We start from the raw sequence: 27,180 nt of genomic DNA on the forward strand, positions 1-27,180 counted from the left end.
TATTTTTGTATGGTACCGTTATCATGACGGTCCATTGATTTCCCGGTTTGTAAAGACCTGGTAATTTCAGCATGCATAAATGCATAGTACTTGACACACCCCCCAGTTCTTGAAGCTATTCAAAGCTCTCAAGGACTGCCTTTCTTCCAACTGTTTCGCAGCTGCTTCGCAACCGCTTCGCAAATGATTCGCAAGTGATTCCAACTTACCTCACCTGTCTCCTCACTGATCTCGGCTCAAATCGTCGATTTATGCAGTTTCCGCAAAACAGCCTCTGTTCTCAGAGGTCATGTGACGAATCATGTGACCTACGTCCCTCATTCCAACCAACTCTCTGAAGTGTCCCTGCTTCTGCTTCGTCAGAGCTTTGGTGAGCCCATCTGCTGGCATCGCAGCAGTTGGTACCCAGTCCACATATACTCGACCTGCGCTAACTTCTTGCTTCATCCAGCATCGATTGATGTCAACATGCCGGAGCTTCGTATGCATCGCGGCCCCTTCCTTCGTCAATAAATCGACAGTTTGCTGGTTGTCACACATGATGGATAGTGGGTGATCTGGTTCGAAGCCTAGTGCATTAAGCACTCGTCGCCACCACTGTACGGTTTTTCCTGCCTCTGCTAAAGCTAGTAGTTCGGCCTCGGTAGTCGATGTGGTGACAGTCTTCTGCTTAGTGGCCTTCCAATCGATTGGGCCACCATATAACTTGCAGATATACCCTTCGGAGCTCTTTCGATCTTTATGGTCTCCGAACGACGCATCGCTTGCAAATTCAACTGATTTCGCCGCCATCGTCAGGGTCGTATCTCGATTTCTAGGTTGTTTGTTTGGTGTTCTGATGCCGTATTCAATGGCCCAAAAGCGTGTCTCATAGAGATACTGTATGATGCGATCGACTGCATCTATATGCTTTGGTCCTGGATTTGTAAGGAATTCAGCCACTTTGGAGGTTGCTTTTGCAGCATCTACCCGGGTAATGGTGGTGGCATACTGCGCAGATCCAACCTTGGCCTGGAAACCATGAATCTGTTGCGGTGATGCCACCCCATCATAGGGTACTAGAGGCTCAATGCTCAGTGGGGACCCTATTTTTCTCTCTGTGACGAGATTGTATTTGTGTGCCATGCTCTCGATGTAGCTATCTTGGCATAACCAGAGCTTCTTCTGCTCTCTATCACGTATAATACGTATATTCAAGAACCAGCTTGCATCCAGTTCTCGAAGCTCCCATTGCTTCTTTAGATTTTGATCTAGTAAAGCGGCTTCTTTAGCCTGTTTGGGGTGATTGACGATGATGATATCGTCCACGTAGAAAAAGACAATAATGCCTTTGGTTGTAAAGATGCATGGATCTTCTTCCACTGGGGTAAGGCCTAGTTTTACTAGCACCTTTGTAGCTTCTTGCTGCCAAAGCCTTGGTGACATGCGCAATCCGTAGAGGGCTCTATGCAGGAGCCAGCACTGATTTAGTGCTTCGAAGCCTGGTGGACACTTGGTATAAACCTCGCTTTCTAGCATTGAATTCAGGAATGCGGTAACCACATCTCTCTGAATCATATCTAGATCAAAGGCGGCAACTAGTGCGAATACTGCTCTCGCTGTTTTGACAGCTAGTGTAGCAGCTCTCTTTTCTTCAGTTGACATCCACTGTAGATCTCCTCTCACGCAGATTCTTGCTTTGAACTTCTCGAGCATACCATCTGCATCAAATTTGTATGTAAATACCCACTTCAATGGCAAGATCTGGGTGCTCTTTTTGTTCGGTAATGCAACCTGAGAGAAGGTCTCTTTAGCCTTTAAGGTCTCAATTTCAAACTCCGCAGCTGCCTTCAATTGCGTGGCAAAGGGATGGATTTTTAGCCGCTTCCAGTTCTCTGGTGGTGGAGGCATCTGATCTCTATGCAGTCTGTTTTGCATATTGAGCTTCTTCGTAATACCTGTTGTAAAGGCATATAGAAGGCTTGGTGGCTCGGCTAGCTGTTTCTCGTCTAGCGATAGATATGCAGTGTAGTCTGGATCTGCCTTTGGCTTCCGTATTCTGGGGCCTGAGATGATGTTAGATTCATCAATTGACGCAGAGATCTCTCTAGTAGGCCGATCTTCTGGCTCTGGAGTAGGCGTATACTGCATCTCTTGTTGCAATTGACGCTCTATCTCTGCTTCATCTTCATCATATTGATCTCCCTCTCCCCCTTCAGCTTCGATCGACTGTATGACATTGATCGGATCTGGCGAAGATAGCGAGGTAGGAGATCTCTCATGTGGCGTACTCTCAATCGTAGCAATCGACGATAGTGCTCTTTGTGGTGAGGCTCTCTGTGGTGACATAGGGAAGCTCCCAGGGATCTGTTCTTGATCCCTTACCTCTATCATTGAGATATGTTCTACCACTGAAGCAGGGCCTGCCATTGAAGCCGGTGTTAAAGGTAAAACAGGTGTTTCCTTTAAAGGGGGGACCCTTGGTGTCTCCTCCCTACTATCTAGAGTTTGAGCTTGCTCCACAACTCTAGATTCCTGGATTTCTTCATTTACCGCCTCTGGTGCAGTACCTTGTTCTCGGTTTTCGACGTCATCATTGAGAGTTATGCGAGCAATTGACATCGGCATACGCATCTCTATGCTCAATTCTGACTGCGCTTCTTCCATTGAGAGCACTTGGGGCCAGTTCTTAGCGCTTAGTCCATTTGTCATAGTACTAATTGCATCTTCTTCTTGCGGTAAAGGCTTCGTTTTAGAGTACTGTCTCGATTCATCGAATACAGCATCTCTTACAACTTCAACTCTGCCTATGCCTGCTCGCCCTTTGTATGGAAACCAGATCTTGTATAGGCTCTTTGAAACATAGCCTACAAGATAGCCGATCTCTGCTCTCGGAGCCATCTTGTTAGATTGTACTCTCTTCAGAAGCCTTGAGTACGTTAAGCACCCATATAGCCTCATATTCGACAGGTTGACAATTTGATCTTTTAAGCCATCTGGAGCCGCATAGCGCATCAATTCCTTCCATGGTATGATCCACTTACCATCCATCTTTGTAGGGGTACGATTCATCATATATGCAGATGCATACATCGTCTCTGGCCATAGATTGTGGGGTAGGTTCGTACCATTGAGCAATGCTCTGCCGTTCCTTACTATCATGCCTCCAGATCTCTCTGCTGGTCCATTCATCTCTGGCAAGCCAGGTGGTGCATGCTCAATGGTACACCCTTCGTCTTCAATCATAGATTCAACCTCATTGCCGGCGCTTCTCTCATTATCATAATGAAATACCCTGATCTCGATTTTCAACCAGTTTCGGATCAATGCTAAGAATTTACGAACTGCCATCTGACACTCGCTCTTCTTTATATGGGTAAATACGAAGTGACACCTTATTCCATCGAGATAGAAGTGCGTCATCCATATATGACCGTTGTAGGCAGGCTGGTTTTGTACTAGATCGAAGTGTACTCTCCCTAATATACCATATGCCTGGCCTATCTTCCGGCGAGAGATTTGCCTAGGTGCATCTGCCAATTGACAAGCTTCACATACCTGCATTTCTTTGCCTGGGTTGCTTGCAATAGTGATTCCTTCAGTCATCTCTGCCAGTTTGACAATTCGCGCCTTGCCAATGTGGCCTAATCGACGATGCCAGAGCTCAATTGAAGCCTCAGATTTTGGCTCCTGATTGGATTTCTTAGTGGCAAACGTCATTTCAGGCTTCAAATCTGATGCCTTTTGGGTTATAAAACCCCTTGTCTGGGTGAGCCATGATAGCTTCTGATCGTGGTAGATCTTATAGATCTGACGATGGCCATCAATTGTCTCAATGCAGTTTGCTCTGAGATTCATTAATAGGCCCCCCTTCATCATCAATCCATGAGATATCAGATTACTATGGAAGTTTGGCGAGTACCTAGTTTGAAATAGGTTCATCTTAACGGCGCTTCCAGTGGTAGGGTTTACACCATAGATGACCACAGTGCCTATACCGGCCACCTTCGTCTCTGTATCTCCCACTTTGACGTTGCTCTGTACGCTTTTAAAGGTGCTAAACAAGCTCCGATTGTTGCATACGTGGATTTGAGCACCTGTATCAACTACCCATCTGTCTTCTGTAGGTGTAGTTGTGGCTTCAAAATCCTTGATTTTTGTTGACATAACGGTGTCAATTTTGACTGCGTTGGTTGTCAAGAAGCCAAAGGCTTCATCGTCGAGGGTTGTATTCGCTTGCTCTTTAGCAAGGGTCCCCCTTGGCCTTCTGCATATGCAGCTCGCTTCTTGTCGACAATTGCCTTCCATCTAGGATTAGCCTTCATGGCCTTCTCCCACTTCTGTTTCAATGCCGGTGAGGGCTGGTAATTAGCAGGCCTTCTATCTTCATAGATTTCCCAGCAGGCCCAAGGCATATGAACTCTCGATTTTACCCTGTCACATGGACATGGCCTTCTTTCTAGGCCATCATTCCTTGCCTCTATAGGCTTTGCTTCTTCATTGCCTTGCCATGTCGAGAAAGCAGCCTTTGAGATGCCTCTTTGCGCAGCCGGCCTGCCATGGGTAATCTTCCAGTGGGCTTTGTACCGAGTCATGATTTCGAAGAAAGGGATGTCCTGATTATCCTGTACTCTGAGAGCCCATGTTTCATAGAATCCAGGCGACATTATAGAGATTGCTTCAAGGAATTGATTCGTGGCATCCTCTGCTTCTGGCATCCTTGCCTTCTTACACGATTGGTAAAGCGATTCCCAGTTTAGAAGCCATTTCTCGATATCGGTGTTCCGATCTAGGCCTCTATCTAGGTTCCGCCACTGTTGACGGAGCTTAGTTTTGTATGTAGGATCGCTCTCTGGTGCAAATCGTTTGTGGAGATTGAGCATCAGCTCCAAAGGTGATGGTATATCAATGATAAAGGGCTGGTAGGGAGTATCAACTGACTGCCTAATTGCCACCGCCACTAGATCTAATGCCTGTAGTTTCGACTGATAGGCTCTGTTCTCTGCATCCCAATCTGCTTTTAGGGATAGCCTCACATTGAACCAGTGTTCTGGGTATTCTTTTATGGCATCTTTGACAGAGATGATCTCTTCAGGTGGTTCCAATTTAGGACGTTCTTCCTCCTTAAGAGACGGATTGCATTGATCCCATACTTTATATGCAACTGCAATTGCTTTAATATATGAGAGCCATGCATCCCATGATTCTGTATCCTTCAAAATGACGCGGGAGGAGGCCGCGGAGAGGCTTGACATGATATTCATTATTGTCGATTTTCGTCGATGAATCTGATCTTCTTCGAAGGAGATAGGGGTGCTTCGACGATTCAGGGGTTGACCGTTGTCAAAACCACTGTGAATCGGCGACAGCTAGGTAAAAGATGGTCTATATGTTGTAGACAGATCTTAATTGGAACGAAGCCGGGCTCATAACTGACAGAAATAGACGGATACGACAATGTATGGTAAATCTGACATATGTAAATTCTCTAACTAACTAAAATGACAAGATCCGCTCTTTTCCAATCTCGGCGGACATAGCTGATTAAGCAATGTATGTATTTTTGTATGGTACCGTTATCATGACGGTCCATTGATTTCCCGGTTTGTAAAGACCTGGTAATTTCAGCATGCATAAATGCATAGTACTTGACAGATATTATTGTGAGACATAACTGTATTTAATATATAGTATGCCAAGAGGGGCTAGTTCGAATTTAAGCTAAGGTAGGTATCGGAATATTGATATTCCAATAAAACAGCGTAAGTGACACCGATTTCTGGAGGTACTGTAAGAGAGCAATAAAGACGGAGGTAATCGAATAAAGTCATGGTAATTTCTGATAATATTCTGACTAAGAGGTGAAAAGCAAACGACCACAAAAGGGCCAAGGAAATTTCTGATAACCCACATCTGTATATATCAAATGGCTGTCTTCCAGGTAGTCCTGAGGCTCAGGAGAGAGATGAGTTGATAGCCAGTGAAATAGTCAGCTTGCCATTTTGCGATATCATATTGTTGACTGCCTGGCATTCTGAGCTTGGTAGCCAGTATCTCCAGCTTGTGCTCGCCCAAGAGCTTCGATTCTCGAAGTAATATAGTCCCTTGGCTTTCCAGATAACGCTCAACTGCTCATCTGGGAAAGTGAAGTTTCTCTCCTCAATACAAGCTCTACAGACAGTATGGATGTATATTCGTCTCTTTGCAGGAAGAATAAAGGACCAAACTGCCGTCCAGCAAGATCCAGGGTCGGATGGGTGGAACTTCACCTTCAAAGAACGAGAGTCTTTGAAGCGACAGCAAACACACTCCCAAGATATAGTACCAATCATTCTAGTTCTGTTATTAACGCTGTTTTGCAAGTTGGAATAAATGGCTTACATGGAATAATCTGGAGTTCCAAGATAGCCTCGGGCAAAGCGTGTATAGCTTTTGTAAAGATTTGACAAGTTAAGGTATGCTTTTAACTAGTTAATGATAATGAGGGATCTATTATTTAATTTCAATTTGATTTCCACTGCCCAATAAAAACGTGTGGTTGCCAACACCATTATATCCTTAGGTATTGATCTTTAACGACCCCTTTAGGGATTTGACGCCAAGACCATATGGGGTCGGTAAGAATCCCTATTTAAATCTCGAGTCCCATGCTTTTATCAAGATTCTAGATCAAAGACAGAGAAAAGGCCGGTCAACTATGGCGAAGAAAAAGGGAGGCAAAAGGGGTCGTCAGCTTATGACGCCGGCCCCAACGCCACGTCCAAGTGGTACTCCGAACTTGAATGGTATAGGAACCCCAGGTCCAAGTGGTACCCAAGAAGCTCCAGACTTGAGTGTAGGAACCCCAGGTCCAAGTGGTACTCAAGAAGCTCCAGACTTGAGTGTAGGAACCCCAGGTCCAAGTGGTACCCAAGAAGCTCCAGACACGAGTGGTACTGGAACGCCTGGTCAAATTGACAGAGAGGGAAGAGAACACAAGCAAAAGTATGTGGAACTTATATGGCAGGTTGACAGAAGACTAAAGCCATTACCCTAGAAATCATGTCTCGTTTGATACTCCCAACAAGAAACCCAAGGATGATGGATATTATGTGATGGATTCGGTGGTTGAGTATGAAATCTAAGTATATATAGCGAAATAAACTAACAGACTTTCACAGACTGGGAGGTGCAGCTGAACGGGTAGAGCCGATACGTGAGGTTGACGACGAACAACCAGTGGAGACAATTGAGCGTGACGACGAACAACCAGTGGAGACAATTGAGCGTGACGACCAACAGCTGGTGGAGACAATTGAGCATGACGACGGACCGCCGGTGTTAGAATACCATGTCAAGAAGGTGATTTGGGAAGAAACCAATCGCTACTATAATTTGGTGTGTGAATTTTTTAACGACAACGAAGACTCTGACGTGAGAGAAGTCGAGAGGTTCTTCGCTCGATTGAACAAAATGATCCGTGCTGCCAACAGCAGAGAGGGTATGCCTCTTTCCAATGGATGTGTGGAATACCAGACAGTCATAGACGAGGTCCATTCTTGGAGACGGCGATTTGGTAAAACCCGTCGTGTAGACGCACAAAAACTATTGATGGATTTCGAAAACACCTACAGAATGATCAACGCTCATAACGAGAGGTTTTATCTCTCCGAAGGCTGGAATATTAATCCTAATGCGTTGGCGGATCTACTCAGTCCAGCCAATTTGCAAACATTGCATGGGAGAGTCTCGCAGTATTCTTACAGAAGAGCACCCCTGGTCGCTCAGGAATCCAGCAACTCGCAAAATCCGATTGAAGCCAACCTGACAGGGTTTCAGCGATTAGAAGCTAGAGCCCAGGCTGAACAAAGGGCTATCTCTTCCGGTGAAGTTCTATACTGGTGGAAAAAGGGTACCGGGTATCAAACCTTTGTGAAATATGGAGATGTGGATCCAGTGTATCGTATCAGAGCTGGTTCTTATGAATCATTCGACCGAAAAGAGGTTGAGCAGGTTCTAAGCTCCGAGTCCCGCGGTACGCAAAAGCATATCACTCACGGAACAGATGGAATCAGGGCCCAGGATTGGGTCTGGACCAGGGAGCATGTCCTTGATATTCTTGGTGTGGGTTGGAAGGTCCCAGATGACGATGAAGAAGAAGTCGATCCATTGAGCTTGATTGTTCCAGCAACTGGCGTTATCTACCCACAGACAAGAGTGATAGTTCTTTGGACCGATGGAAGGACCACACTCGAGACCAGGACCTTTATCCGTCGAATCGCCGGCGGTCCAAACCGTAACGGAGATAACATTATCTACCAAAAAGCATTAGAGGTCGAACAAACGAACGAGGACGAGCGGTCACGGGAATCAACGGAAGACCAGAGCGATGGTGGAAGTGATACGACCTCCGAAGAATCCGAAGACTCGGAAGACTCGGAAGACGACAACCGGCCTAAAAGAAGAACAAAGCGGCACTCCCAGCCCCATAAAAATCGAGGATCCACACCCTCAGGCTCGCGATCCTCAAGGTACAAGAAGGGCCAAACTACAAACACAAAAGGCGATGCCAGTGGGCGCGCCCCTAAATCTCGAAGGACCTTAGACCGGAATAACCTTCGTCGTGACATCGAAAAGCTAGCACGCAAGCTTGCTGAGTTGGATGATGGAAATCGACGGGGAGCGAAGCGCCGCTGATTCCATCCTAGACCGATTGGTCAGGCCGTTTTAAATTGTGTTATTGACTGTTTTACGTTGCTTTGCCTTCACAAATTGGAACCATATTAGATAAGGCTGCGAATGAAATTATATTTAAGGTGACCGTGACTCTCTAGACTAAGTGCGGCCAGTATGTGACCTCCTACCATTTTGAGATCCACAGGCAAGTAAATAGAGCAACAATGTATGGTATGGTGGATTGTAAATGAAGTTGGACAGAAGGGTGGAGGGAAGAGAGAGGCTAATCTACTACCAATTAGGCAGAAGTCAGTACGACTAAAGCAGTAAAGTGTGCGAGAAAATCTGTATTGTACGCTGGAGAGAGGAGGAAAATAATTATCTACAGAGCTACGACTAAATGTACAAGGCGTGTTCGGCTTCGTCCTCTCGCCCGTTCCGTGTGGAGGCCCGTTCCGTGTGGAGGCCCGTTCCGTGTGGAGGCCCGTTCCGTGTGGAGGCCCGTTCCGTATGGAGGCCTATTCCCTGCGGAGGCCCGTTCCGTGTGGAGGCCCGTTCCGTGCGGAGGATCTTTCCGTATGGAGGCCCTCTCCCTGCGGAGGCTCTTTCCGTGTGGAGGCTCTTTCCGTGTGGAGGCCTGTTCCGTGCGGAGGATCTTTCCGTATGGAGGCCCTCTCCCTGCGGAGGCTCTTTCCGTGTGGAGGCTCTTTCCGTGTGGAGGCCTGTTCCGTGCGGAGGATCTTTCCGTATGGAGGCCCTCTCCCTGCGGAGGCTCTTTCCGTGTGGAGGCTCTTTCCGTGTGGAGGTTCTTTCCGTGTGGAGGCTCTTTCCGTGTGGAGGCTCTTTCCGCATGGAGGCCCTCTCCCTGCGGAGGCCTTTTTCGTGTGGAGGCTCTTTCCGTGTGGAGGCTCTTTCCGTGTGGAGGCTCTTTCCGTGTGGAGGCTCTTTCCGTGTGGAGGCTCTTTCCGTGTGGAGGCTCTTTCCGTGTGGAGGCTCTTTCCGTGTGGAGGCTATTTCCGTGTGGAGGCCTTTTCCGTGTGGGAGATCTCTCTGTATAATCTAGTATATTTGCCTTTAACCTTGGAACTCCACCGGCATTACTAAACGAATGGGGTTGTTATAAGTGTACTCTGTGAGCTAGATTGGGTTACGCCTAGTGCTTCATGTGCGTCTCCTACTTGGGGTGAGAGAAGGTGTTTAGGATGAGCCTCTCGTGATATGGAATATGAATTTGTGAGCAGAAATTGCATCACTATCTACCTACTATAATGGTAATGCTCTTTTCGGCTCTTTGTTCACGGTTATCCCCTTGAATATGTCCTAAAGCTGATAGCTCGAATCTTAATCTTTCAGGAAACCATATTTTCGATAGCTGCACACACTGGATCTGTAAGTGCGCATTCAAAACCTTTTGAATGTCCGCACATGTGATCCAGCATCGTCCAAGTTCAAAACGACGGAGAACAGGCAGGTCGATATTTGACATAAAATCAATCAAGTTAGGGCTGTCATCCAGACAAAGTGTTTCCACATTGCTTAATCCATCTGCCATTTTATCTCGGAGAGCGCCACCACAGGCCCTTAAGCGAGCGTAGAACCCTGATATTTGGAAAAATTTAACGACAATGCCATTTTCCTTGGCCACAATCATCGCTTCGATGATTGTTTCAAGGTGTATCAGAAAGGAGTAGCTCCAATCAGAGAAAACTCGAGGCGCGAACCAAAGATATCTCTTATCAACACCCCCAACAAAGGTAATATGAACACTGTGGAGCGAGGGAAATCGAGGTATGGATCTGCAGAAGACATTTATGTCTTCCCTCGTATCCAGGATGTTCTGTTGCTCTTTGGCTAAGCAGTTGAAATAAGAATGAATCGAGGTATATGTGACCTTCTCCTCCCTGTTGTCCCAGAATAAGTCCTTCTGGTCACGAAGAAACTCAGACGGGGTGTATATACAAGTCTCGAAGTAATCGAAATGCTGGATGTCTGTAGAACATCAGAGTTTGTTGTCCGCTGTTTAGCCGGCATGGACTTACAAGGGTCAATGAGTTCCGATGCCTCATAGCATAAGGTCTTCACGTATTTAGAAACAAAGGACTTTGAGACATGTTCCAGACATTGGAGCCCAGAAATGGTAGAAGTCACATTCAGTGTGTGGAAGAGATATGGAAGACTTAGGTACCGGTGCTTCCAACTTGTCAACGAAATTGATATCAAGTCGCTTCTAGAAAGATTCGCGAAAATTGCAAGTAAGATCTCCGGGGGTAATTTTCTCATTTTGAGTCTGCCATTATTCATAGTCTCTCTACAGGTAAGCTTTATATGATTAGGTTAATGAATCCCGTGTTATGCGGACCCGTTTGCCGACCCTGAACAGGGGCGGCAAAATTCGAACTTTATTAGCTAGCTCGAAATTCAGTCTCTTATTAGCTCCGATGGCGCTTATGGGTTCCAACAAAGATTTGCTCAGTCAATCCTAAGGCACGAATGTGACATCTGAGTGGACTCTGTGGAGTAATGTGATGACCTCTTGTAATGAATTTGAGCATCGAGAAGAACTTGACTGATAGTAATCGGCTAGCATCATCCATTGCTTTATCTCTTCTTGGTGATACTGAATCGCATTTTGGGCTTCTTGCAATCTCTTCATCAGATGCTGTACCTTGGCTTCCTCTAGTATCCGCTTTTCGTATTCTTTCCCAGCATTCCGTTTAGCTTCTTCGAGTTGGCAGGCAATCTGATATCTTTCACTCTCTAGGGGGTCAAAAGGGCACTGGAAGGGCAAAGTTTCTATATCCTCAAGATCTGAATGACATGGGTTTTCGACAGTCTGTTCAGTTCCGGGCTAGCCTCGTATCAGAGACCAATCATTCGTTACATTCCACTAAAGAGGACTTACCTTTTTAATAACATGAAAGGATTTTCCGATCTCACTGCATAACTGCTTATATGCACCGATAGAGTGTTTACTGAGATGTCTTTGGAATAAGGGTAGAAGAGCCTGGTCGATGACCTTCCAAGTATATTCTATGTCTTCACCATTGGACTTTAGGCGCACATGAGATGGATGTATTTTGAGGCCTAATTCTTCGTCTTCTCAAGATATTAGTATTTATTAGTTACTTATAAGGGGTGCATACAAATGTGCTGGGCCAAGCGCTCCCTGCACTTAGATCTCCATAAGGCACGTCTTGAGTTTCGTGATACTGAATCTTTAGGTGACATATTGTGTAACGCACGGAAAGCAAAAATATGGGAATGGGACGATCAGCCTTAAATGCCATTTAAAACCGAGTATCCTAAGATCCCCTTTAGGTGGCGGCATCCAGCCTATGAAACAACTTGAGTATATCACTATTCTTACTGTTTTTTCTTTTTTTCTTCATAAACTTTTGGCTTAAAAAGGCTGGAGTAGGATTGATTGTGTATAAAAAGGTTGAACCTAGGTAATATAAAAACGCCCAATGATTGGGATACCAAGGTGCCTATGCTGTATGAACCATAATATACGGTCTCAAGGTTTAAGATGGGACCAAAGGGTTCTACTCGGAGTCCAAGGCTGGAATTCCTGCTCAAAAAGCTCAACCCCCAGATTAATGTTGGCTCTAACAAGCTCCCTCACCGCTCGTCGCACATCAAGGGAAGCTGAAACTGCACATAGTTGTCAGGAGAACCGCCAAACAAACAAAATCTAGAGTATGAGATCTTACCAGCGACTAGTAACTGCCCTGATTGGCGCTTAACCTCTGCGGAAATCTGTTCATCCCAATTGACAGAGCCCCCGTAAACCTCGATTAGGCCGTGGTGACCGAGCCTTTTTGGGTCATTGATATGGGGCGGCTTCATTGTGTCATACACAGTCACATGTAGCAACTGTGTATCGTGTATTGTTAATAAAGCTTGATCTTACAAGAAATGAATGAACTTACATAGCCATCATCTTGTGCCACCAACTTCTGAAGCCACTCATGGGCACTTTCCCAGTCTCCCGGTCTGTCTAACTGCCAAACCAAGGAGATCCTCTGAGTACGGACCCGTGCTAAACGATGGCCATCTAGTATCTCCTTGATATAGGGCAATTGGGTTGCAATACCGATTCCTGTTGCTACTAATAACAGGTGGCCATAATCACCAACATCTGAGGAAATGCCTAGCGGATGAACCGAACATGGACCAAAAGGTCCATCAACCCAGGCACGGCACTTTTGATTTACCTCCAGCCTTTCAAGGAGCCTCCTTGTGAACCCACTGCGTGGCCGGAGAAGAAGCGAAACCAACATAGTTTGGTCAATTTGATTCTCTTCCCACCAAGCAATCGTAAATGGATGAGCTTGAAACAGGTACACGAGCCCAACGCATGGGACCCCTAACATCAACCGTTCTCCAGCCCTCACTTTCCACGCTCGAGGAAGCTCAATAGTCAGCTGCGCGGTATCTCCGTTCCGCTGTAAGGTGAGCTGAACCGAACCCTTTCCGAGTGCAACATTTCTGAACAGGATTCGAGCTAACTGCACTATTCCAGTAACAGTCAAAGTAGAGATATAGATTATGGTGTAGAACCAAGAGTTGGCGTGGAAGGAGTGAGTGTGTCTCCATATTGTGTAGATCATAACGAGAGCACAAGCCTGATGAGTCCTAAGAAATACTTCGTATACCCTTTTCTTCACAAGTGGTAGAATCATCAGCGCAAGGAGCATGCTCGCCGACTGCGTATCGACGTTAATCTAAAATCTATAAAGGATCATAGATACTTACTAGGACACCGTAAAGTTGGGGATCCTCTGACATTGTAATATTTCGGGTACAAGCAATGATCAAGACATGAACCAATGCTTCGAGCATAGCCAGAATCCCAAACATGCAATGGATTGCCCCGTATCCCTGAAGTGATATCCCAAGGATCCTTGCTCCAAACTCATAACCACTGGCAAAGAACATGGGAATCAAATGAGCCAGGCATAATCGCGCCGCTCTTGAGCTTGCTTGGGGCAGTGAATGGACATCCCAAAAGTTGCAAATACCCGTGCCAACAAGGCACAAGAACCCGGCCATCACATTCAGCCTAGACAGGTTCTGTAAGCCAAATATCCGTCCCTCAAGTCTTGGATAGGCAATGTGGTAGAGAAAGAAGGAACGAAACGGCCTCAGTATAATAGATGAAGCCACGCGTGCGTAATGGTAGATCCCTATACACAAGAAGGTGGCCAACACGACTAGCGAGTAGCGCCCTTCTATCGAGCTGAGGAACTTCATTGTAGAATATTAATCTGAGTCAAGTTAAGTTAAAAAAATTTGGAAGGAGAATTTTAATACGATAGCAGTGGTCTTATGATAGAAATAAAACTAACTAAGCAAGGGGAGCTCAAACGGAAGGCAGCACACTTGGTACATGCTCACCCTGGGTGGCAGACCTCATGACCAGGAGAGTCTATATGCCGACCCCTTTAGGTACCCCAAAGATATTCAATGAGCCTACTTGCCTTCTCCTGTAGTGTTGATTTCGGTTTTCTCATCCTTCGTCTTAGACAGAGCTTGGGCTCTGAATTCAAAGTAGCGAGACACTCCGTCAACTTTCTCCCGGTGAGTTTCTTCGTGAGACTCTTTCATCTCCGACTGAGTTAATTGTTGCAGTCCGGGATACATAGCTTCCTGGATGGTATATTAGCATATATCATGGTCAGTCTGGCGAACCTTGAATAGCCACGAGGCCTCAGCTGTATTTGTGCCCTTACTAATGCGCCTTCTGGGAAGGGTGTTTTGCCACCGTTGGTGGAGCTATAAGAGACCCGGGCACGTGGATGGTCAATGAGGACATAGACATGTGCGCTGCACTGTTCCGCGAGCTCATGGGCCTTTTTGATAAGGGTTGGGGCTCTTTTACGAAATGTAGAGCGGTCCTTTTTGGTGTAATCGTTGCCCCCCATTTTTGTCTTGATACTAGATATAGTATATTTGATTCTTGGAGGATTTTATGGTTTTCTTTTAGAAACCCACTTGACAGACACTAGTGGCTATTTATATTTCCAAGGTGTCATGGCTCAACGTACTAGAGCCGACTGGGCGGATTGTACTTTTGGTCACAAGGCTACTAGCTTAAATTAGGCATGGCTTTGGCTTGGGAGCGGCCCTCCAATCACATTTCCAACTATATGTACTTCGCAGGCCTAGTTAGGTTTGCTGTCCTATGTCGAGGTCTGAGCGCAGCCTTTTCGGCTTTTCCTCCCGTGAGCTCAATGTTCCTGACCCACGCTTGCGCCGGGTTCCTCGGGTTCGGCACGAGCTTTCATGCGAAATGCAATTTATACATGATGCTCTGTTCAAATAACCATGATCAACACGCCCAAATGGTGATGGAAGTGACTGCTTCATTGCAAATGTCGCCATATTTGCTGGGAAGCCGTTGATTCTCCAACCGCCATGGGGAGGGGGACGTATCCGAATATCAATGATCTCTTGTAAATGACGCACAAGAAAGATAACAGGACGACCAAAACATCCGCACTCGGCACAAATGTCTCGCATTGATCCAAAATTCCCTACTTTTCTCAATTCTATTGTTAGGTCTAGTCCTTGTGGGTAGAGGTGGCGCAGCGCTTGTATCACATCCTTGGCCTGACCCTTGCAACGAATGACGCCATGGCACCAAAACGGACCGACAACTTTCGGCGGTGAGTCCGTTAGCTCAAAATAAAATCGTGAAGCTAGAAGCGCGGATGCCGCCTCTCGGGCCATTCGGGCACTCCCCGGCTGGAGAAGCACCAAGTCTCGATAGGTGTTAATCATCGCAACTGCATCGATGGGGCTCGGAATAGCCCCCAACGGCACATTAAATCGAAAATGGTCAGGCCGACTAGCCTCACTCAACTGATTTCTCATTCTATGCCATTGCTGCTCTGTATCCATAGAAGCCATCCATGCATCAAAGCCACGTCGCAAAAATCCGTCTGAAAATATATGGCGAAAGTGCGGTGTGCTGTCGTGCCCACTCTCTGTGATCCCAGTCCCTAATGATAATAGGCGAGCAGGATCCCCACGCGAGGGCCATATTTGGCGAGATAATTGGCTAGCGATAGCACCTGTAAAATTGTGCCGGAGTCCGCCATCCTGAAAGGAACCTATTCCCTCAAGATCAACAGGTGTAAAAAAACTGTTAAACGAACGTTGTTAGCTAGTAACAATGCTAATGAATTAATCATTTCGTACAAAGGTGCAGCAGAAGTGGCTCTAGCTCTATACAGTACCATTAGCATTGTTAGACAAGAACGAGGTATATTAGGGATGATTACGCTTGCCAAACCATTGGCTCATTTTTCACATTTTCTGGCCTTAGAACTTCATAGCCTGATACAAATTAGTAGGAGAAAGTGATGGCAGTTTGCAACTAACCGTTGACATCTCCCGCACCCCGAACGATATTGAAATTACCCATGATGAAAGCGTGGGTGTTCCTAGATATACTCGTTGCTGTTACCCCAAATTTAGCGCCAGAGAATAGTGGTCCACCGGATGTTGCAAATGGCCCAAATAGGCTCTCGTTTCTATGAAATGCCACCCTTAAAGTCGACTCGAATACCCTGGAATCGTAGCAACTGTCGTAAAGAAGCCATAGAACCCATTTCGAAACATTCCCTAAAACGGGCAGGCGGCTCATGAGTATGCGAAAGAGCCAAGGAAGAGGCGCTTGACGCCTCTCGCGGAAAATATGCTTGGCTAGCTTTTCAAATTTCACAGAGCAGTCTGGGATGTTCCAAAACATAGCAAATAAGCCTAGAATTATATGGCCACCTTCCTGACGTTAGAGATGTTTAAATTAAGTAGATGACGCGTACCTGAGCTTGTTCCAATTCCCAAATCAAAAACATCTTGGATCTGACATGGGCCCAAATGCTCTTGAATCAGGAGCAAGAACTCCAGAGGGATGACTCCTCGCACTCCACCTCCGTCAATGGCTAGGATAGAAGGGGACATAGTGGGTGGGAGCACATCAATTATCAGCGGCCTGCGATAAAGACAATGAAGGCAACAGGAAATCTCAAAACGGTACTCATAGGAAGGGACCGGAGCCCCAAATATCTGAGCGCAGGTGTCGCAGATCGTGTGGCCACAACCCAGTGTATGCTGAGCCACGCGTAATATGCAGTAGAGGCAAATATTGTTTGATCTTATGCGGCAAAGGCGGCCGTGTTGGGAGACAAGTTGCTGTTTTCGTAGCTCCACAGAGGATGTGTTGCTGCGTACCATTTCGTCAAAAATAGTGATAAGCTGGCATTCGGTTTGATCGGTGGCCTCCTCGGCAGAGCTCTGGGGCCAGTGTACCTCCCTTTGCAGGGTTACCAGTAACATTTCTTTGTACAACGTGCGAAAAACCATTCTGGGCGGCAGGGCTATACGAAATAGTATCAAGATATGCTTTAGTTGGTTTCGATTTGACTATTTCAACACATACCTAACATCTCTGGGACATAATGGTCCATCAATAGGGCTGCAGCAATAACAGGCGCTATTTCCTCTCCCTGAAAGCCTGCAGTTTTTCCTGCCCTGTAATAATGTGCTATGTTAGTACCAACAGCCTGAGAGACCCTGTTGTTGACCCTGGTTGCCTCAACGAAGTTGAACCGATCATGAACAGTCTTTATCAAATGCTGGAAAGCCGAGCCAAAAAGTGCAACCAGCTGAGTGGCTGAAGCAAGCGCACTATTGTCACTGTATAACACAGTCATATCCTGTGTTTGGCCCTTTATAAGAGCCCGTAGTCTCTCAAACCGAGCGGTCGGGGAAAGGCTTTCATCTAAATGGACGAAGGTAATGCCTGAAAATGATTCGCTTGAAGACTTGCCGCCCGAGCTATGCAATTGATCATAGAATAGGTCTATCTGCAAGTGGTGTTCGTCCATATCTTCCGGCCGTACTGTAAGTGCGACGACAACTCGTGGGCGAACAGCAGTAGGGAAGGATGATGCCGATTGTATCCTAATACAAGCAACGAGAAAGTTTGCAACGCCGCTTAGACCACCGACGTCGTCACTGAAAATACAGATAACGTCAGTAAAGAGGAAAACCAACCGCGCCCACACAGCGATTAAAAGGGTTTGCGCAGAGCAACACTCCCACATCACAGGAGTTCCGAGAGTGGCTTCAGAGCTAGTATTTGGGAAAGGTCGAGGTTGATGCACGTCTCCATCCACAAATAGCATAGGACGAGTTGAGTTCAGCGACATATTATCAGGTCTTAGCCGAATGCCTGAACCCGAGCTGTATCTTCTGATGTTGTTCTGTGGGTAGAGTTGTTGGAGGGCCAGATCCTTCTCTTTATTCCCAAGAAAAGCGCATAAGCTTGGATATTGATACTCTGGCTGTGCAAGTTCATCAATTACAAGATGTAAACGGCCCTTGTCGTGGATAGCCAGTCTAGAATCCTTGCTAGTGCATATTTCGAGCCAACCAATGCGATCTGAATATTCCATATTTGAGCTCGGTTTCTTGTCGCTTTCTTTGATGGAGAGAACGCAATTTATTGCCGCACACATCAAAGGTTCCCAAAAGGGTGTCGGCCGTAGTTATGACCCACATAATGTGTGGTCCTAATGCCCCTACCATCCGGGGTTTTACCTAAACGGTGGCTCAATCGCCAATATTTGCTTATTTGGGCCGAGCGGGTTGGAGAAAAGCATGGGTCCCTGGACTGGGGGGGAGGGATACTTTCTCCGTCTTAATCATAGATACACAGGAGGTGGCCAGGGGTAAGATAATGGGATGCTATACCGAGGAGCTGATAGTGGTCGGTGGGCGTAAAATCACCTTCGCTCAGAATAATTCTTCTCTCTCTCTCTCTTCCCCCATCTACTTTGCCTTATTATGTTTTCCGATAATCATCCTCATAATCATTATGCATATAGTATCATACCTTACCAAATTGCCCAGAATACCGATCCGCGTCAAAGTGATCAAATCCCCTATTATGAGACGCATAACAACTGGGGGGCTGTTCCGGTCATAGGGGGCACTTTAACCAACAGCTTCAATAACGCCACGATGTTAGGAGGATACCCCGACTCACTAGCGCTAGGTTGGAATGGATTGTGAGTTTCCTTTAGATTTACATTCAATAGAACTATCTCATCTTGTATTATAGGACCAACATGAACGCCTTCCCCCATCGAGAGACCTTTCCGTTCCTCCGAATACTGTCAGCCTTCCTCCAAGCTATGTCGGGGTCGCGTCAAATACCGGTTCCCTAAACAGCGCTGGTCCTGTGTCCAATGCAATGTTCCCAACGTATATTTCTCCTTGCATACCGCCGCATTGCGATGTTGCATGCCTGGCCAGGTACGGATCTAGCGAGAGTTAAGAGGAACAGGCGCGATAAACTGACCATAAACAGCCCATCTGAAAACCACACATTCCCTCATGAGCATATCAAACCCCTAGCAGACCATCTCTCATCCGCCTCATCAAACTCGCTGGGCGAGAGAAGTACAACTGGATCTTCTTGGGGTGAAAATGAACAAGTAGTTGCTACCTTGGTAGATGATGACAATTCCTCCAACGTATTGACCTCTTCAGTGGGATCTGAGGAGCCAGGTTTAGCCGCTCCTTCGAAAGATACCGATAACCCCTTTGGCGTGGTCGATAACCTTTCTATGGAAATGACCCGGCTCTCAAAAATAACTGAGGGACTTTCATCTACTATGTCTCGACTCTCAGATATAGTCAACAAACTTCCGGCAACGACTGGCGAGCTTTCAGACACTGCATCAGATCTCTCACAGACTCTCGCACTTCTCTCTTTTAAAGTAGAAGGGATTTCGACCTTTCATGAGGAACTGAATGCAAAGATTCAGCAAATCTTTGACACAGTTGACAGGCTATCCGATACTGTGAGCGAAATGGTGAAGCGTGAAGGAATAGTCATGGAGGCTTTTAGTGCCTTGAATGAGAGACCGGAACGTTCGAAAGTGCCATTCCAATTTCAAAGCAAAGCGACCCGAAAGCGAAAATGACATGGTGGTTCTCAACAACTTGGCTAATATTTATTATTGTCTTGGAATTGAATACGCAAAGTGAACGGCAATCGCTCTTATACAATTTGTAACTAGCAGATCTCCCGCTTCATAAAACTATACTGTGAAAAGGGGCAAGTCATGATGTAAATACATACTACGCAAAAACATCTGATTTTGTTGTGTCTATCTAATCCTTGATATCTCGTATTCCTAATAACATCAACTGAGGTTGGATTTGCCAACGCACATACTGCTCCATCATTGTTTTATTCTATATTGCCTTTACTTCATCTTCTACCTTTGGGTCCACATCCCATAGACCGAGATAGTTTGAACGTGCTTCCTCGAGTCGCGTGGTGCTCTGCGCAAGCTCATCTTCCATCATGCCAAATATTTCAAACATCTTTCTCTGGAAACGAAGAAAGATTTCCCTCGACTCTCGTTGCCACTGAAGCTCGGCTCTCAGATAGCTTATTTCGTAGGTCAGGTCCTCGATTTGTTGTCTAGAGCTGGGGGGTTTCTTATATTGTTGTATCCGGGAAGGCAGCCTTTCGATGCAAGAGGATGTGCCTCCACCACACAGAATATAATGATCTGTGGGTGTGATCTCCTCTGAGATCGTGTCTAATGGATAGCGGTTGTATGTAGACATGTCACGAGAAACGATCCTTTGGGTTGGAATATGAGAATCAACAAGGATGATAGATGACCATGTTATGGGATATCGGAAACCAAATAACCAAGGCTCACTAATTGGAAAATATTTTGGAGCCTGCCCACCCAGAACCGGTGCCATTTCTCTGTATCCGACCCAAGCGTAAAACGCGATCTGCTCCACGCGTACGGTCCATTTCCGACCTGTTCGGATTAACCCGAAGCACTAATCAGCCCGCTTGCTTAAATGGACTTATCGGTTATGATGGAACATCTCATTGGATAGGCAACGCAATTTCAGAGTGGCTTAGATTCCCTCCGAGGCTAGAGGGGACAAGGTTACATCCGGTGTTACCGTTCCCCCTGCATTTATGGGGCGCATGGCGGATCAATCACGTGAAGATATCTTTCAAGAGTTATCAGACTAGTGGGGCGGTTGGGGCGAGTCGCGCTAGTCTTGAGATTATTCCCGCGACTTATCGGGCTCGGCAACAGTCCTTTCTTATTCATCGTTAGTTACTAGGTATATCATTTCTTCGACCTTTTATTTCCTTACTTGATAACCTTGGGTATTCTTGGTCGATTGTGGCTAGAGCAATATGTCTTCTAGGAATGAAATTGAAATCCATGGCCAAGATTCTGAACTGGTGAGGGCAAGTTATACCCCCGAGAACCAAACCTATTGCTAAATATCTTACACATATAGGGTTCCAACGACTATTTCATGGCGGAACGTGTCTTTATCAGAGAGCGAGCATCCAAGATTTACCAGGAACAACTCCAGTGCCAGATCCACGAGGAAGCACTTCTCTACGATGAGCTACGGCTTTATTGTAAACGTCTAGAAAGCGATCTCTTAGACGGCGACCGGAGGCAATTGCAGATGGAGACCCAGCTTCGTCACGCTTCGGAGGATCGGCGAACTCTCCTCCACAACCTAGGGCTGGAACAGGCTAAAAATCAAGACCTAGAATCTCGCTTGGCAGGCATCTATCCTATGATTCAGAGTCTACTCCTTAAGCTACAATCTTGTGATCACTCTGGTCCATTGAAGAGTCAAATCCAGCAACAGCAAGAACAGATATCGTCTCTCCAAGCTATGCTGCAGGCTAAAGAGGAAACTCTACGCACACTGGGTCAGGCCTTTTGTCCAGGAGAGGCAATGGACTTTGGTGACACTTTCACAGATTGCTCTGACTGTGAGCAAAGTTTCGGAGCTTGGGGCGACGAAATGCTTCTATCAAATCAAAGTTGAATGCTAAATATACCAAAGTTAGGAAAGTTAGGCAATGCCTAGGTATAGCCCTAGTAACCTAGTAGATTTATGTATTCCCTAGTCCACGTAAAAGTTATGTACGGCATATAGTCGCCAAGATGCACCATACAGCCGCATAGTATGAACTCTGTTGGCTGTAAAACTATATTGTACACAGACTCCACATTCTGTACAATACAGCCCAGAAGATTACATTTTGATAAGCTACAACGAAACATTGGAGTCGGAGAGCAAAAATCAGGTTTAATTTCTTAGTTAAATTTAAGTATGAATCAGGCAATCTTTCTTTGATAGATGATCATAGTGCAGGTCGTCCATGGGTGCTTAATACTATTTCAAACACATCCACTATCCTTTCACGCACAATACTTCTAATACATGTCCTTGAGAGAGGCAAGAACTATATTGGAAAATATTGACGGGGCTTGCGATTCAAATCAACCAAGAGAGGAGCAAACAGGCGTTTTATTGCGAGCTTTCCGTGATAATGTCAATAGAAGATTCATCATCAGTAACATCAGATGACTGGCCATCCCCATTAGTTGTGCTATCCCCATTGTCTGGAAAGTCTAGAGCTTCTGGCATCGCTGCTCTCAGATTTTCCAATGCCTTCTCACGGGCTCGAAGAGTTGATTGAAGACATGCGATTACCTCCCGCTGAACTTCGTTATCACGCTGAAGTTGCTGAAGTTGCTGGATAGAGGTTCCTGTAGGGAGATCTTCGTGATTGGGAGCTAGAGAGTGTAGCATAGCATCGATCGATGGATAAAGTTCAGTGACTCGGGATTCTAGCTGTAGTAGCTTGGTTCGCTCTAGGTAGAGATCACGAGATATCGTTTGGCATGTTTCGGCGGCAACACGTAAAGAGGATTCGTATTGCGATCTTGTATACTCTAGAGCAGATGCCTTTCTTTCTACCTCAATGCAGTGGGTGTTCAAGGTCTGGTATGCAGCAGCATCGCTATCTATCCTAGATTCTAAGCGCCCCTGGTAATGTCTGGACGCTTGATCTTGGTGTAGAAGTTTCTCAATCAAATTGAAAGCATTTGCCTATCAAAGTCTTATGAGATTCAGACTAGTGCATTAAGTGCCATTTTCTACTTACCGCACTATCGCGGGACGCAGCACCACTTGGGGTGTTCATTTGTGAAGACATTTTGGATTGCGAGGTTAGGTATCCGCCGGTATAACCTTATTAATTTAATGCGGACACCATCCTATCTAGTCAAATGAAGCAAAGCTGTTGCCTTTTTGTATAGCTCGCGCAACCTAAAAGGATGATCGATCTACGCCAGGCTTTGCCAAAGAATTGACCCACTTAAATTGTGGATAGTTCGAGCACCAGACGGGTGATTTGCAACACCATTCTGCATGATAGGACACTGTTTTGGTCATGGCATGCCACTATAGGCTTTGCCATTAGTTTCGCCGGGAAAAGAGAGGGCACGGTTTGGGATTGTTTGTTCAAGCTCTAGGCATAGGGTTGATTCACTTTTCCAGTAACCCAGCCCCATTGCTTTTCATGAGCCTATAATGGATGGGCGAATGGCTGATATTATTTACCCAAAACCTTTGTCAAAACGATATACAGTACAATATGATAATTGGCCAATTTTCTTGATCTTCTGACCAAATTTTTAGGCAGTTGCCTCCTCTGTTTAGGCGCGGCAAGCCGACACCTCAAACGTGTATCGATTAAAGCTATTTTCCGCCGACACTGTTTGATAATCAGCTGTTGTAGATATCAATATATAGCAAGGTATTATCCCATGACGTGTTTTATAGTTAAGCATTGTTCCCATAATTATAAAAGGACATATCGCATTTTACAAGAAGTTTTCTTGGTTCACAAAATGGTATTCTCTATCTTTCTACTCTTCGTCAGCCTCTACGTAAGGGCATCATTAGGCGGTACGCTTACTGTCGTTGATTATAACGGTCAATGCGTCATGTGGTCCGAGGATAATCATGGTTGCACAGGATCCTCGGCAGCTTTTGGTCTACGCGACGGGGATGACTGTTCCGGTGCGTATGAACACCACTATACGATTATACGATGCTAACATAACACTAGATCTAAGCAAGGTTATAAAAGGTGTCCGCAAGGACTTTACAGTGCTTAATGTGGACACATGCGGCACAGAGGATAGTCACCCAGTCGCATGGATACAAGTGAACAATGATGGCCTTGTCACATTTTTCAATCAAGGTGGCAAAAAGGCAGCATGTAAACTGGATCGAGGATTGAAAGTTGGAAGTTGGTGCAATGCTTCCGACTTGCTATCCATAAGTTCCTCGTCCGTATCATCCACGTCCACCTCATCTGATTCTTCCTCGTCCGTATCATCCACCTCGACCTCATCTGATTCTTCCTCGTCCGTATCATCCACCTCGACCTCATTTGATTCTTCCTCGTCTGTATCATCTGCCTCGACTTCATCTGATTCTTCCTCGTCAACAGCAAGCACTTCTACCCAGTCGAAGCCTTCAACTGTGTCCACCGTATTGACAGGGTCATGCACTACTGTCTAAAAGGCCATCGGTTGTCGAGTGTACTGAATTTACTACCATATTCCCATGGTTCTGTGGAGCTTTATGGTTTAACGGTAGTGGCAGTGTCTATCATAGATCTCTCTGGGTGTGGTTTTTCCCTGCCAGGTTTTTCCATTCCACCAGCGTGAATACGAGAGAGAAGTCATATTTTTATTTAAACGGTCCTCTATCACCCAGGCGAATAGATAAAAATCGTATGCTGCCTAAGCGCGTAAAATATATCTCTCCAGTGTGGTTGATCTCTCTCATATACCATGATAGTTTCAGCACGTAAATTATTGTGCTCCATGATCTCATCTGTCAGCTATAAATTTAAATATATCACAAGACACTCCATGAGAATTCGTGCGGAGGCATCCTGGTCGGCAAGGGCGTCGCCTCGGAATTAAACAATAACCGGGCGGTGGTTGATGCTGATGATGATGAATTCATTAACCCGATGTAGGTCGCTAAGTATATACATGCTGCTATGCGGGGATTGCGTACCAGAGCCCGCTCCCGGCGACAAATGGTGGTGTGTCCCCAGTACACAGATCCATCCTATAGGACTTGAATCAGGTCCTACAGGGTGGATTACTCAACCATAAGATCATATTTCTAAGCAGTCTATTTATGCACGAGCTACTTTGAAGCGAAACAAATCCAATTCTACTCGTTAATAAACTTCTTTACTATACGTGCGAGGGCCCTAGAACATTAAAATTACACCCCCTCTTCCAGTACCCAATGTCCTTTCCCTCTTAACCGCTTGCGAAAACGTCCTGCGCATCCTGCCAGGATTGATTGGCTGCTATGAGGACAGTCGGAAATTAGTTTAGCCGAAATGTGAGTTTATTGCACGATATTGAGTAGGCATACGTCATTTCCGAGAAAATACCTCTGCCGTGAGCCGTGGTCAGCTAACGTAAGCCTGCTGGGTTGCCCAGGTGTCCACCGGTCGGCGACATACCGTGATTGTCTCCACCCATTGCTTGTTTCCCTTTTCTAACCAAGTCGATGGCCGCCAACAGCTCTCCGGATTACAAGTCTCTTTATCTACAGGAACATGAGAGGCGGAAGCAGGCGGAAGATGAGGGCAGACAGGAGAAAGAGAAACGGGAACAAGCTGAAGCGCGCACCCGACCGACCAATTTCGTGGAGTTCTTGTACCATTCCCATATCCTGCTCTCTCGACCGTTGAGAGCCGACACACCATCTCGTTCGACCACAGGGAGAATACCCCTTCCCACCGGGAAATATTGCCCAACACGGTTGGAACACTGGACCGATTGCCCAGAACAACTGTCAGAGCTCTATAGGACCGTCTACAGCTACCTTCAATTGACACCAGGGGGGCGCCACAATCGTTCTCATCCTTACATGAGTTACAAGGCTTAGGCCGACGACTTTGTCGTAAGCCTATTAGCTGTGAGCAAGAACTCGAAGCCTATGAGCGATTCGCCGTGGAAGAACATGTCCACGATATAGTTACTGAGTTATGCAAACTACCCGCTGCTCGCGACGAGCTCTGCCTTGGGGATGGCATCCAGTTCAGTAACCATACTAATTCCTTGAACGACAACGATACCACTGAAGCGGATGCAAGCCAACCGTCAAGTGTACCCAACCCAAGACCTGATCAGTTCTGCATCCATCGTGTCGACGGCAACACCGCAACTCTACTCACCACTGTCGAGTACAAGCCACCCCACAAGCTTCCCGTCGCAACCCTTCGGATAGGGCTTCGACCAATGGACTTATGGAAGGATATGGTCAAATCGAATAAAATACCTACGAATAAGGAAGCGAAGTTGAGGTATAATGCAGAGCGCCTCGTCTGCTCTGCTCTTGTCCAGGAGTACCATGTGATGATTCAGGAAGGGCTTGAGTACTCCTACGTGACCAACGGGATTGCTCGTGTCCTCCTCCGTGTTCCATATAATGATCCTAGCACGCTTTATTATTTCTTATGTGATCCTAACAGCGAGGTAGATGGAGATGCTGAAGATAGTTTCCAACAACCGAAGACTTCTGTTGCAAGAACCCTATGTCTGTGTTTGATGGCATTTCGCTCACCTACGCGTGGCCAGGAATGGCGAAATTCCACACGACCAGAGCTTCCTCTTTGGACGACCGGCTTTGACCACACTCGTTCTCAGATTCCTAAAATGGAACTACAGCAGACCCTTGCCCACTCTGATAGTACAGTCCTCGATTACACAAGTCCGGAATCTGGTTCGGCTTATGAGCCTCCGTCATCTCCGCCGGATTCCCCAAGGATAGCAGCTCGCCGATTGCCTACAAGGTCTCAGGCCAGCTGTGCACCGTCAGGTGTACCGCATCGCTCGCAATCTCCAGACTCATCAGGCTCCGATTCGAACCAAGCAATAGGCCGCAAAAGGGGCTTCAGCCAAGTTGCATCCTCCCCATCTGCCCAACGAGCAGGTCGTCAACGGGACCCGGGGCATAATTCAGGAAATCAGGTGCTATATCGCAATGCGCAATTTTGCACGCAGCGATGTTTACTCGGCTTGCAGTCTGGCGGTGTTCTAGATGACTGCTGTCCAAATGTAGTACTCCATCGTCGAAGCAAAGATGATCTCCAACATCCGATTACCTCAGAAGATTTGGTGCGTTTACTAAAAGGACAATTGGACGAAAACATTGACCGATGTATACCCCTTGGAGGTTGTGGGGCGTACGGTGCGCCGTTCAAACTTACTTGTGCCGTATACGGCTACACTGTCGTCGGAAAAGGAACCACGTCGGGGCTTTGGGAAGAAGTTTCCCGCGAGGCGCAGGTATATCAAATCCTACGCAAGGCCCAAGGGTCTGCTGTGCCTATTTTTCTGGGTACGATCGACTTGGCGAAAATATATTTTCTTCATGGAGCTGGAGAGATTTGTCATATGCTTGTGATGGGATGGGGGGAGAAAGTACAGCATCGATGGAGCTAGAGCCTTGGCTCCGCCATGAAATTCGCAGATCAAATAAAGAAATCAAAGACTTGGGAATCATTCACGAAGATTTACGGCTTGACAATGTTCTTTGGAATGCAGAACTTGGCCGAGCATTGAT

At 46.3% G+C, this 27,180-nt stretch overlaps 10 protein-coding genes across 10 annotated transcripts; 5 read left to right on the plus strand and 5 right to left on the minus strand.

Moving 5' to 3' along the window:
• Positions 1-6,676: 6,676 nt before the first annotated feature.
• On the plus strand, positions 6,677-8,655 carry N7487_000972 (uncharacterized protein; the record flags this gene model as incomplete). The annotated part of the gene is made up of 3 exons (XM_056868720.1): positions 6,677-6,963; positions 7,016-7,090; positions 7,140-8,655. The coding sequence occupies 3 exons, from the start codon at positions 6,677-6,679 to the stop codon at positions 8,653-8,655; spliced, it is 1,878 nt and encodes a 625-aa protein (XP_056733504.1).
• A 3,600-nt stretch (positions 8,656-12,255) lies between these two features.
• Positions 12,256-13,425, minus strand: N7487_000973 (NADPH oxidase family protein; the record flags this gene model as incomplete). Its single annotated transcript, XM_056868721.1, has 3 exons — positions 12,256-12,510; positions 12,567-13,361; positions 13,393-13,425. 3 exons carry the CDS (start codon positions 13,423-13,425, stop codon positions 12,256-12,258), a joined length of 1,083 nt encoding a protein of 360 aa, XP_056733505.1.
• A 684-nt stretch (positions 13,426-14,109) lies between these two features.
• Positions 14,110-14,561, minus strand: N7487_000974 (uncharacterized protein; the record flags this gene model as incomplete). Its single annotated transcript, XM_056868722.1, has 2 exons — positions 14,110-14,286; positions 14,370-14,561. The coding sequence occupies 2 exons, from the start codon at positions 14,559-14,561 to the stop codon at positions 14,110-14,112; spliced, it is 369 nt and encodes a 122-aa protein (XP_056733506.1).
• A 244-nt stretch (positions 14,562-14,805) lies between these two features.
• Positions 14,806-18,101, minus strand: N7487_000975 (patatin-like phospholipase family protein; the record flags this gene model as incomplete). Its single annotated transcript, XM_056868723.1, has 5 exons — positions 14,806-15,784; positions 15,924-15,978; positions 16,024-16,422; positions 16,467-17,021; positions 17,084-18,101. 5 exons carry the CDS (start codon positions 18,099-18,101, stop codon positions 14,806-14,808), a joined length of 3,006 nt encoding a protein of 1,001 aa, XP_056733507.1.
• Positions 18,102-19,325: 1,224 nt separating this feature from the next.
• On the plus strand, positions 19,326-19,637 carry N7487_000976 (uncharacterized protein; the record flags this gene model as incomplete). Its single annotated transcript, XM_056868724.1, has 1 exon — positions 19,326-19,637. The coding sequence occupies one exon, from the start codon at positions 19,326-19,328 to the stop codon at positions 19,635-19,637; it is 312 nt and encodes a 103-aa protein (XP_056733508.1).
• Positions 19,638-19,911: 274 nt separating this feature from the next.
• Positions 19,912-20,292, minus strand: N7487_000977 (uncharacterized protein; the record flags this gene model as incomplete). Its single annotated transcript, XM_056868725.1, has 1 exon — positions 19,912-20,292. The coding sequence occupies one exon, from the start codon at positions 20,290-20,292 to the stop codon at positions 19,912-19,914; it is 381 nt and encodes a 126-aa protein (XP_056733509.1).
• Positions 20,293-21,018: 726 nt separating this feature from the next.
• Positions 21,019-21,549, plus strand: N7487_000978 (uncharacterized protein; the record flags this gene model as incomplete). Its single annotated transcript, XM_056868726.1, has 1 exon — positions 21,019-21,549. One exon carries the CDS (start codon positions 21,019-21,021, stop codon positions 21,547-21,549), a length of 531 nt encoding a protein of 176 aa, XP_056733510.1.
• A 486-nt stretch (positions 21,550-22,035) lies between these two features.
• N7487_000979 (uncharacterized protein) lies at positions 22,036-22,714 on the minus strand (the record flags this gene model as incomplete). Its single annotated transcript, XM_056868727.1, has 2 exons — positions 22,036-22,620; positions 22,676-22,714. 2 exons carry the CDS (start codon positions 22,712-22,714, stop codon positions 22,036-22,038), a joined length of 624 nt encoding a protein of 207 aa, XP_056733511.1.
• Positions 22,715-23,423: 709 nt separating this feature from the next.
• On the plus strand, positions 23,424-24,102 carry N7487_000980 (uncharacterized protein; the record flags this gene model as incomplete). The annotated part of the gene is made up of 2 exons (XM_056868728.1): positions 23,424-23,595; positions 23,645-24,102. The coding sequence occupies 2 exons, from the start codon at positions 23,424-23,426 to the stop codon at positions 24,100-24,102; spliced, it is 630 nt and encodes a 209-aa protein (XP_056733512.1).
• Positions 24,103-25,119: 1,017 nt separating this feature from the next.
• N7487_000981 (uncharacterized protein) lies at positions 25,120-27,059 on the plus strand (the record flags this gene model as incomplete). Its single annotated transcript, XM_056868729.1, has 2 exons — positions 25,120-25,406; positions 25,454-27,059. The coding sequence occupies 2 exons, from the start codon at positions 25,120-25,122 to the stop codon at positions 27,057-27,059; spliced, it is 1,893 nt and encodes a 630-aa protein (XP_056733513.1).
• Between the last annotated feature and the right edge of the window lie 121 nt (positions 27,060-27,180).

This window comes from Penicillium crustosum (genome assembly GCF_028827405.1).
Source record: "Penicillium crustosum strain IBT 35664 chromosome Unknown utg000001l_segment0_segment0, whole genome shotgun sequence".
Taxonomy (NCBI): Eukaryota; Fungi; Ascomycota; class Eurotiomycetes; order Eurotiales; family Aspergillaceae; genus Penicillium; species Penicillium crustosum.